Source organism: Panthera leo, chromosome A2, assembly GCF_018350215.1.
Source record: "Panthera leo isolate Ple1 chromosome A2, P.leo_Ple1_pat1.1, whole genome shotgun sequence".
Classification (NCBI taxonomy): Eukaryota; Metazoa; Chordata; class Mammalia; order Carnivora; family Felidae; genus Panthera; species Panthera leo.
In genome coordinates, this window is record NC_056680.1 from 111666031 (window position 1) to 111678482 (window position 12452).

The following is a 12452-nucleotide window of genomic DNA, read 5'->3' on the forward strand; positions in this document are numbered from 1 at the left end:
TGCAAATGGAAAATAGGCTATTGCCAGAGATGGAGATTGACAACACATAATTTAAAGTCTTTATCTCTAAATAAATCTCTGCTATCAGAGTACTTTCATTTTATCTCTTTCTTCTAAAACGTGAACTGTAAAAATATAATCCAGATAATTGCGTACTTTATTTAACAAGACATTGGTCTTTTTTCATCTTATGATGATATTCACTACTGCAAATTCTCTATTAGCTTATAAAAATTTTTACCATCAAGTTCAGTTTTATGAAAAGAATCTTAAACACTTCTCTTTTTCGTCACTATTTATGCACATTATTAAAATTCTCCCATACACTTCTACACAACTATCTCTTTAACTGGAATTGCTCCCAATGAATCTTTCTTACCTCCTCTTTCCTTCTGACATTTATAAGTTATTTCCCACAAGTCACAGCGAAGGTGTTGGTGAAGAAGAAAAATGTGAAAGGAATCCTTTTGCCCTTAATTACTTAGCAGCTGTCTTGGCACATTGCTTTCCCTTTTCCCTTTTGCCCCTGAAATGCCTGTTATCTCTATTAATTATTTTCAGAGTTTAGAGAAACAATATGTAATGGGTTGGACAGAGGGGGAGTTAGAGATGAGGAGCACTGACGTCACCAGAATTGGACATCTGGCTGAGAGGGAGTGTTCTGTTAGTGAAATACAAGACAGAAAAGATAAAATATTTAAAAGATAATATGCTTCATGGAGGAAAGGGGAAGGGGCTTCAAAAGCGGCCATTAATCCACAGTTCTCCTGTCAACAGTGGTTTATTTAAACATCTGTTAAACATTTGTAATTTTAACAAATCTACCTCGAAGTAGCTGGAATTTTCTTTTAAAACAGATTTCTTTGTAGGGTTCAAAAAAATGTGTCTTTTAAACTTAAAATCCAACTGACCTCTTAATGAGCTTCTGACCAAGCTAGAACCTTCTAGATTTAAATTTTGTGTACTTTTGGTCAATGTGACTTCCTGTTTTTGAAAAGGGAAAAAAGATTAAGAAGGCTCCAAAAGCTGCTTACATTTGGAACTGTTCTTTAAATATTGATTTTATGTGAGTTAAGTATAAACTGGTTAAAAACATATGGATTAAATTATCCTTAAAATATGAATGGTTTCAAAAACTAAGGGGGAATGCTTGGCAAACTGGTTATTTTTTGTCAAAGTGAAACTATTTCAAAAGTAGTTGTTACCATTAAAAAATATATTCCCAATACAAATAGATTTGTTGTTTCCTTCCTGGACTTGTTCTCTTTAATTCACTAGCATTATGGAAATTGTCAGAAATGTATTTTAAGAGTATACATAGTATCAACAAGGCATAAGAATTTATCTAGCAGAACTTATATTTTGGGAATTGTTTTTCTATTAGTTTACAATTATATTCTTAAGAATTGCTCTGCGAAGAATTTTTTCTGATGCAAATCCATGTGGTAATACTTCTTAAACCTCTTCATAAATTAGTTTCATATCACATTTAAATGAAGTTCATGTAAATTTGATTTGTTTTTTTACCACAATAATAGGTTATATAGAAATGAGATGTATTTGTTATGGTTATTATCTTAGTCCATTCTGTCTGCTGTAACAAAACACCATAAACTGGGTGACTTGTAAACAATAAAAATTTATTCCTCACAGTTCTAGAAGGTTGGGATCTAAGATCAAGGCACTGGCAGATTCTGGGATCTGGTGAGAGACCCTTTCCTAGTTCATACATGACACCTTCTATCTGTAATGTTTTCACCACCTCACATGGTGGAAGGGTCTCCAATGACCCTCTTTTTCTTTTTTTTTTTTTTTTTAAGTTTATTTATTTTGAGAGAGAGGGCACATGTGTGAGCTGGGGAGGGGTAGAGGGGAACAAAGAGAATCCTAAGCGAGTGCCATGCTCTATCTCACAACCATGAGATCATGACCTGAGCCAAAATCAAGAGTCAGATGCCCAAAAGACTGAGTCCCCCAGGCATCCTATGGCCCTCTTTTATAATAGGACTAATCCCATTCATGAGGACTCCACCACCTTCATGATCCAATCATCTCCCAAAGGCCCACTTCTTAACACTGTCACCTTAGGGGTTAGGATTTCAATGTATGAATTTGGAGAGGAGGACACAAATATTCAGATCATAGCATGTTAGTGATAGTATTTTTAACAACAAGGCTGTTATCTTATATCTATGTATGTAAGTTTAATATGTGGGTATCAGCTTAGGCTATAAGAGAAACTGGTCAAATTAATTCTTTTACTAAGTTCACATAGTTTGCCAAAACACAGAAATGTTAACCAAGATGGTTTAGCAAAATCTCCTCTTAAAGAAAACACAATTAGCATTGGAAGGTGAAAGGAGGAGTAAAAACTACAGAGGAATTTGAATTTGAATCACATGATATGTATTAGGTTCAGCCACATGATCCTTAGTTGCAACTTAGCTAATGCAACTAAGTACCAACGAACAGGTGAAGACCACTGCAGGTGAAGTTTGACATCATCCCTCTGAGAACTGTCTAGTTATGAAGTTGTTATTTGAGATCATCACTTTAATTTCTGGAAGACCATTTATATAAAGAAAAAATAAAGTACTATGTCTAACTGTATAACTTTAGATACCATTCGATAGTTGGCAGATTTCTCATATTTACTAAATTGTATACCCTTTCTCCTACTCTTCCCCAGCTTTCTCACTAACACAAGAATAAGTATAGCTCAGCACAAGTTTTGTTTATCAAAGTAAAACAGATTTATCATATATCACATGATGAAAAGGTTAAGTGTACTGATAAGCTGAGAGATCTGAATACCTCTTGTACAAGCTGCTGGAAATAAAAAATCATAACTGCTATTAGTTTTGAGTACCTATCATATGTAAGAAGCTGAACTAAATAGATCACATGCAATTGGTATCTTTTTAATCTTGCTTGCAATCATGGAAGGCAGAAACCACTGACATGTTACAGAGGATGGACTTGAGATAGAATTTGTACCATAAAGTGACAACCTGGGATTTGAGTGCAAGGTTTTCTGCTTTTGTACTATGTTATATATCAATTATACATGTATTTATGTTTATACATGCATATATTTTTATTTCAGCACTTGTTACTAAATTTCAGAATGTGACTGTCACTAATGTGTCTCTATTTCTGAATAGTACATTATCTTTTAGTGATAACACTGTGAGACCAAAGTTAATCTAAAGAGGTGCTGAACACACTTTGCATAATGTTGATTTAACCTTCTTCATTTTTCTGACTTACAGGTTTATATAGGGCTTTTATCTAGAAAATATCCTTAATATGTTGATATTGATCTTATTTTTTTTAAATTTAAACATCTCTAATAAAATCTTAATCCTTCCCAACACAATATATTTTTATGTCAGTCATATGGTTTTCCTCATAATAGATGTTTGGGTATGTATGGGATTGAGCTAATAAATTTCAATCCCTTCTTTTTTTCATTATCTTTTTCAGGAACATCCCTCACTAGGCCAACTTTCTGAGAAGTTAATAGACAACAACATTAATGTCATCTTTGCCGTTCAAGGAAAACAGTTTCATTGGTATAAGGTGCGTGAATTCCAAAATATAAAAACTAAAATGTTTGCATTGGTAGTTAGAATACTTCTTGGGTCCCCAGGTAAGGAGTCTGGAGTTATTATACTTTTTACTATCTGAATTTTATAAAGTAGTAGCTAATGTATACTACACAGTGTCTTAAGTAAACATTTATGTATAAATTCTTTGTTTACAACACTTAGAACCAAGTGTGGGCACTGATACTTAGTGTGTTACTGTGACATTAATGGAGAAGACTTTTATCAGGTAAAAAGTGGTTCACATTCCAACTGCACCTTTCATGTATGGATTCCTGCTTCTATTCAATCCCTGGGCATATTCTTATAATAGATTAGGTTGGGGAACATCAGCTTAGTTTTCACTGGTAACAACATACCTAGATTTGGTCTAGGCCTCCAACAAAGGAACAAGAGGAGTCACTGAAGTGGCTGATCCAGTTAGAGCTTTCCTATGGAAGAAGAATCTTGGTTTTGTCCACAATCCTTCAGGCCAGATCAGACCCACAAACAGAACAGATGTTTGGCAAAACCATGTCACTCTGGCAGCATTGTGGGACCCACCCCCAACAAAAAATTACTTCTGTGACCCTGCTGTCATATTCTTTTCACAGTCTTTTAGGTTCTTTTTTCCAGAAAACTCTCTTTTCTTCATTTTCATGATGTGACTCCTTGATTTTCATTGCACGTGTCTGTTCACTGGATCTCCATCTCCTTTGTTATCTCTGCCTCTTCTTTCCACTCTCACTGTCCTTTACTTATTTCTTTTGTAAAAAAAAATTTAATGTTTAGTTTTTTTGAGAGAGAGCATGAGTGGGGGAAGGGCAGAGAGAGAGGGAGAAACAGAATCCAAAGCAGGCTCCAGGCTCTGAGCTGGCAGCACAGAGCCCAACGTGGGGCTCGAACTCACGGACCACAAGATCATGACCTGAGCCAAAGTTGGACGCTCAACTGACTGAGCCACCCAGGCACCCCTACTTATTTCTTTCAATACTTCAGAAAAACTAAATATCCTTCGGTTTCAATAAATGCTTGAATCAATTTGCATTAGCCACAAAGCTGGTATTCCCTCCATCAATTTCCCCAATACCTGACCACTTCTATGTATCATCTGAAAGCACTACTTTAATCATGCCACTTCTTCCCTTAGAAATCTACAGTGAAACTTTAATCAATTCCCTGTTTTCCCAAGCTGATACACCATGGAACCCCTTTTTAATGTGACAATTATTAATAGTCACAGAAGTAGGGCTCTACTCCAAATTAAATGCCCAAACTACTTTATTAACAATAGTAACAGATTCCACTTACTGAGTTCTTACTATGGTATGGCACTGAGTTTATTAACATGAATTCATATAATACTCATAACAACAAGGGAAGTATTACTAATTTAAAGCCCACTTTAAAGTTGAGAAAACACATTCAGAGAGGTTACATATTTGCCCAAACTTTCCTAACAGCTTAAATCCTGTGTTCTTAACCTCTAAGTTTAATAGTTGAATTTCAAATTATCGTGTAGCTTGTTACTGCTCTAGCCTCTTCCTGCTTTGCTACGGATTACTTAATACTTGCTGCTCTTATTGGCTTTAGCAGTTTCTCCCTACTCCTTTAAACAGATTTTCATTGACTGATAAAACCATAAAACCAGGTTTATTATTAATTGAATTCTGTGCAAAGTAGGATCTGTGCAAAGTAGGAATCAACAGGCTCCAGAAGCCGGATGAGTCCTGTGAGGAGGCCTGTGTCTACCCTTGGAGTCACCTACTTTGGCTGCCCAGACATATTTTTATCAGTCACTTCCATCTGGGTTGTAACAGCCTCCTAATCCATGTCCCACATTCATCCTCCACTTGGCTGCAGAATGATCTATTAAATCACAATTGTGACCACAGTTCTCCCTACAGCAAAATATTCCAGTGGTTCATTCTGATTTAAAGGATCAAGTCTTTAATGTGGCATATGAGCTCATTCGTTCCTGCTTGCCTCTGTGCACATATACTCACCCACTCACCAGGCTCTTTCTTTCCTTCGTGCCTTTGTTCTTGTTATGTATCCCCCATGCCTGGAAGTCTCTTTCCCTCATTACTTGGCTCACTCTTAGTCATCCTTTAAGATACAGCTCATGAGTCACCGCCTCCAGGTAACAATCCCTGACAACTTTTGCAGCCCTCAAATACTTGCTGGGTATCCCTCTCCTTCAGGTCTCTGCATATCTCTATTACTTCATGTGTACATTGTTTTTTGAAGTTGTCATTTATATACCTATGAAATCCTTAAGGATGGAAACTCCAAAGTGGTACATAATAGGTATACAATAAAGGTTAAATGATTGGCTTTTAAAAATCTGTAAGTGATAAATTTTCCCTATGACCTAAGATAACAAATTGTTAATGTCCAAGTAATGGCTGGCATATGGCAGGAATTTAATGATATTTGTGAATGGTAAAATGTGTGTATAAATGGATTTCAAGTCTTTCTATAATCTGATTCCTTATAAATATGCAGCCTTCACTCCAGTCAGACTGGTTTCTTCTCTTTTCTTACTTCATCTAAACCAGTAAACCTTTAAGCCTTCACTAATTCTCACTTTCTCACTAGGAATACCTAGAGTTTTCTCCATAATTGTTAAATCCCATCCATCAAGAATACCCACTCCATGAAGGCTCCACTTGTGACAATGATTTTTTCTCCAGTCTGGGACAACATGTCCTATAGGTCACTCCACAAAATAGTAGTTCTGCAAAATATTTATATATGTTACATGAGAAAAAGTTTTGTGACTTAAAAATGTTGGAAATGCTGCAACAAATGCTGCTAAATTATTTCCAAATTGCAGGACTTCTCTGAACCTTTACTTTGCAGGTGTGCATTTTGAGTACTTAAAGGGAAGAAACCATATGAAGAACTTTCCAAACTTACTTGCCCTCAGAACCCTTTTGATAACTATGTTTCATGGAACATGAGAAATAATTTGGAAAATGCTGGTCTGTATTTGATTGGGTTTTTAGATCAACATGTAATTTGTGCATGCATACAGTCTCATGCATATACACATACACACACTCCCATTTCAGATGTATGTGTTTTGGCTGCCCTACTTGGTTGCTCACATTTTTCTTGTATCTTATATTTTGTTTCATTCATGTAATGGCTCAACTTCCACTAATAACTATAAAAATGTTTAATATTTGTTGATTGCTGAACCACCATATACCACTGTCATGTAACTGCTATTGGTATGTTTTCTAGGACCTTCTACCCCTCTTGCCTGGCACCATTGCTGGTGAAATAGAATCAAAGGCTGCAAACCTCAATAATTTGGTAGTAGAAGCCTATCAGGTATGTATATATTAAACACTATTTTTTTTCATGTAAACTCTTAACCCCAATTTCTGCAGCAGGATACAAATTAAGGCCTTATCATCTTGAGAGGAATGGTGGACAGAAAATCAGGTTAAAAGTTAGGAATTTTAATTTAGCCCTGGCTCTACTACTAACTAGTCATGAAACCTTGGGAAAGTCAGTTCAGCTTTCTGTACCTCACTGTCTCATTGACAGTAAACGCGGGTCAGGCTAGAGCCTATCTAAATTTCCTTCCAAATCAAATGTTAAGTAAGTCACTAAATCACGGCCATAGAATATACTTTATTACCATAAATGTCACAATTTCCTATGTTGTAAAGGTCAAGAAATCCACACTATTTAAAGCAGCAACCTGTCAGGTTGAATAATCTGGGATATAGAGATGACTGAGAGGACTCTGTTGGGGTTTCCTAGGTCAGTCACTTGATTGTTTAATCAGTTATTTTAGCAGTTTTATCAAACTAATTTGATTAAAAGAATCACCTTAAGAGGTATACTATTTTATTGAATTACAGTTGTATGCTCTTCCCAGTCTAAGGAAGAGTGAGTACCAAATGTAAAGTTTTACAGAAACATCTGCTCTCAACACAGGTCATTACTGGATACAATAATCATTGTTAAGATGTTGTAATAATTTTGATTGTTACTTTAATACCACTGAGAATCAGATACTTTCCATACATGACCTCATTTAATCCAGACAACTGATCCATAAGCGAGATGTTATACTCCCATTATGTATTTATAGAACCTCAAAGAAGGGAAGCAAGCTAACCAAAGGTGAAACAAGCAGGAGAAGCAGGATCAGAACCCAGGTCTTCCTTAATTCTAGTTGCCAGGTGCTTCCTTCTGTGTGATACCACCTGTTTTTCTTTCTTCCTTCCTTCCTTCCTTCCTTCCTTCCTTCCTTCCTCCCTCCCTCCCTCTCTTTTCTTTTCCTTTCTTTTCTTTTTTCTTTTCTTTTCTTTTTTTCTTTCCTCTTCTCTTTTCTTTCTTTCTTTCTTTCTTTCATTCTTTCTTTCTTTCTTTCTTTCTTTCTCTTTTTTCCAAACTATCCAAAGATAGGCTTATTCTATCTTGGATTTATGGGCCATTGATAAAGTCTCACTTCCCAAATTCTCTGATTCTCTTCCTGACACATAGAGATGAATAATGTTAATAGTAGCTCAAGCATTATAAGAAATCTCAGGCTTCTCATTTTCTCCATGAAGCATCTGTCTTCAACTTGAGCACAAAAGGTAAAGTCAGGAAGCAGGCACATGATAGAAAATGACTGGTTTAAACTTTTTTCTTTTAAAAATGTTTTTAAATGTTTATTTTTGTGAGAGAGGAGAGACAGAGAGAGAGAGAGAAAGCACACGAGCAGGGAGGGGCAGAGAAAGGGAGACAGAGGATCCAAACCGGGCTCCTCACTGACAGCAGAGAGCCCAATGCAAGGCTCAAACCCACAAACCATGAGGTCATGACCTGAGCCCAAGTCAGATTCTTAACTGACTGAGCCACCCATGTGACTCTCAACTTTATTCTTTTAAAAGAAAAATAGGTGTGCCTGGGTGGCTCAGTCGGTTAAGCGGCGGACTTTGGCTCAGGTCATGATCTTGTGGTCCGTGAGTTCGACCCCACGTCGGGCTCTGTGCTGGCAGCTCAGAGCCTGGAGCCTGTTTCAGATTCTGTGTCTCCCTCTCTCTGACCCTCCCCCGTTCATGCTTTGTCTCTCTCTGTCTCAAAAATAAATAAACGTTAAAAAAATTTTTTAATTAAAAAAAAGAAGAAAAATAAATCTTGTAAGACTTTTTTTTTTTTTTTTTTTTTTTGCCAAGGAATTGTTCTATGCCTCAAAAATACATTGGATGAAATAAGGAAGACCATCTTTAATTATTTTTATTTCTCACTATTACAAAAGAACATTAAGTCTGGGGAAACTTCTCATCAAGGAATATCAAACATATACAATTCATTCCCATCTGCAGTTTGTTCCCAGGAATAATCAAAATAAGGAAGGGATTTACAGTGTTAGAAATCACCCCAGTTTTTATAGTATGAACACATTTGCTAGTCCAAACAAGAAATATAAATTGACAAGCTTGCCTGTGTGTCAGACTATGCCAATAGAAAGGGAAACAGCAGCATTTGGTTTTATATTCTTTATTTACCAAGGTTAGGTATCCAATGCCTTAGCAAACTGCAGTTCTGACTGACCTTAAACAATGGGAAAATACTAGCAAATCCAACGAGACTCACTCTGGCTAACTAATCTCCTTTATGTTAGGATTCTATTATTATTTTATACATTTTTATAATTTTCAAAATTCTTCTGAAGTTTTATTTTGTCTTCACAGTCCAACAGAAATAATTCACAATGCATTGAAGAATAAAAATACTTCACTCTAACTTTTAAGTTTTTGCATTTCCTTTGTAAGAATTTTATAAAATTTACATACAAATTTAGTGTATGGTGAATGTGACCGCATTTTAATTTTATCCTTTACAATAGCACTGCCATTAGAGTTAAGATTAAATAAAAATCATGACTATAATAACTTAAACTGAAATTAAGATATTAAAAATAAGTTATATTTAATACAAACAGAATTAAATACTGAAAAATAAATTCTGCCTCTGTATCTATTAGATATTAAAAAGAATCTTGATATTGTGTTTGGAACCTAATTTCTAAATCTCAAAACCGGGCAAAATTTTAGATATTTGTCTTCACACCTTGCTTAAGTGAAAAACATTAGCGTAACAAGCTTAACTTTTTAACAGAAAGAATTTCAGAAGAGCAAACTGAGAACACTCATTATATTAGGAATGTCCTTCTGATCTGTCAAACCATCACCATATCAACACCATTTGTATACCATTAGAAGTCTCAGTTAGTTTGCTAAGCATGTCCAAGTAAGTGATTACAACGGATGAGCTCTCTGGGAGATTTAAAAATTTGGCTGACACAGTCTTCTCTAATCCAAATAAAATTTACTAATTTGAAAAAGTATCTTGTTCTAGATTTACCACTGTGGTCAATTATTAGTAAGTATACATCTCTTTATTGATTATACAGTTGAAAATTAAAATTTACTCAAGTAAAAAATTAGAAGCCTTTGGAAAAATTGTCTGTCTTCATATCTTGCTATTCATCTTTCCTTAGGTATATATTTCATCTTTTCTCCTTCCTTTTGTTTACAAGTATAAGTTAAGGACTTTTTCATGTGGTAGACTGTTTTATGAGATCAAATACACACAGATCTTCAGTACTTATTTAAGGCAGCTAGAAATGTTTGTAACCAAAGATTTGTGATGGAAGAAATTAGTGTGTGCTTGATACATGATAAGCATTACATAAACATTTTTGAATAATTATATAAATGAGTGAATAAATGAGTGAATGGTTTTCCTGTCTAGTAAATGTCCCCACTGTCCCACTTCAGTATCAAGGATTAGAACAAATTTGATTAACACAAGTAAGCCCCAGGGACTTGGCAAAATTCCTAGGGCATGCTTGGAAAATTTACAGGACATATCTGGCAGGTAATTCTTAGGCCTACAGTACAGAAATGCTCTCCCCAAAATTTACCTTTGAATTCGGTATCAGTAAGGTGTTTTAAGTTTCATGATAGCCTAAAGTGTTTGAAACTGAAATATTTATTTATATATACCATAAATGTCAGGAGTGTGTTTCAGATTTTAAGCTGTTAAGATTTACCCTCTGTGATGATATATGTGTTCTCAATGTTTTATTCAAATTTTGTCACAAAATATAAACATTATTGGATTTAAAATGATTATTTCTGTAACACAGGCTGAACGAGAAATATCTCCAAAGTGATCGAAATGCATAGTCATGGAAATATGTGAAAAAAATAGAACAATTTAAATGCATATGGTCTAATCCTTCAGTATTTCTTATGTATATCAAATATAATTGGGTCATTATGTGGAAACAGTATATTTATTCATCCTTTCATAGGGAGAGACTCTTTGATTTAGCTAAAAATTAAATCTAGAATCATTTAATAAGCTTGACTGTTTAGTTGTTTACATTTGAAATTTCTATGATATACAATTAAAAAATGATGTCTCTGCAGAAACTCATTTCAGAAGTGAAAGTTCAGGTGGAAAACCAGGTAAAAGGAGTCTATTTTAATATTACTGCCATCTGTCCAGATGGGACCCGAAAAGCAGGCACAGACGGATGTGGAAATGTGACAAGCAATGACGAAGTATGTGGGTGTGCATTTTTCCCATTTTAAAATAAACTAAGTTGTTTGGCAAGTTTTCTCACAGAAAAATCAAACCATTCTGGAAAACTTTATTTACTACTGACTCCAAGGATCATATTTATATAGTTCAAAGTAATTTTTATTGTCTCTTTATAAAGTTCCTACTTGTTTTAACTCCATTTATTTGTCTTAAACTCTCAAATTAAGTAAATATATATTATATTAAATACTTATTTAATGATAATAACTTTAAACTTCTGTGTCACAGCCAGTATATATCAGTAAAGCACATCTTTTCAAACAAGTAGTGTTTACACTTATGATGATGATGATACCTACCTTTTTGGTTGCAAATCTCAGAATAAATTTGAAATTGAAGGTAATAAGCCACAAAAAGAATGAGAGTGATGGAGCAACTGATAAGGGCTATGAATTCCAAAATCTTTCACTGTGCTATTGTCCCAGTACTCACAATGATCTAGGATGAAGTGGGGACATTTATTAAGAACAATAAAAAAGAAGTGTCATTTAATTAAAAAGGGATAACCTGGAAAACAGAGGGTCCAGATTATTGCAGTGTTAAGAAATAGGACCAGGGGTGATAGGAATTCTCCCAGTATCAGCACAGTAGAGGGTAAACACACAGAAATATGCTCTTCAAGGGAATTCTTGTTAGATGAAGTGATTTTCAGTGAGCCACCTTGAGGCATCAGTTGCCTAATTTTTAAATGAACAGATTACAAAATTTAGAATCCCTTTTCCTTTCATCTCTAAAGTTCTATGGTGTTGTTATTTTAGTGTCATGCTGTAGTTCAGAAGTATGGTAGTATGGTTGCTCCAACAAGCTAGCTATTTGAAATCAATTATGGCTAGTTTCTAATTCTGTAGGTCCCTGCATAATCACTTTTTGGATTTTGTTAAAAAGACATTATATAAAAAATATATATTTGGTTTATAAAATATACAATTATAACATATAATTTTCATATAATATATAAATATATATTTGATTTCCATTAAATATAGAAAAACTGTGCTAGCAAAAGTTTCTGAGAAAGGGTTAGCCTTTTAGAAGTAGTTCTTTCTTTCAAAATCAGTTTTGGCAGAAAGGTTTTCCTTCTTACATTTTTTTTTCTTTTACTTTGTCTATAATCCCTTTTTCACCCTCACTTTCAACTAAGCAGTATAAACAGTTTTACTCTCAGAAAGAGTCATATGACCTCTTAATTATATAAACCCCAAATTTTGCTTTATTAATATTGGCAATGGCCACATTATC

General features: G+C 34.6%; 1 protein-coding gene across 1 annotated transcript in view; it reads left to right on the top strand.

The window, feature by feature from the left end:
• Nucleotides 1-12452, top strand: part of ITGB8 (integrin subunit beta 8) — an 83250-nt gene that overhangs the window by 55277 nt on the left and 15521 nt on the right. The window contains exons 7-9 of the mRNA XM_042919815.1: nucleotides 3487-3582; nucleotides 6840-6929; nucleotides 11039-11173. Coding sequence (XP_042775749.1) covers nucleotides 3487-3582; nucleotides 6840-6929; nucleotides 11039-11173 — 321 coding nt within the window. The remainder of the gene's footprint in view (nucleotides 1-3486; nucleotides 3583-6839; nucleotides 6930-11038; nucleotides 11174-12452) is intronic.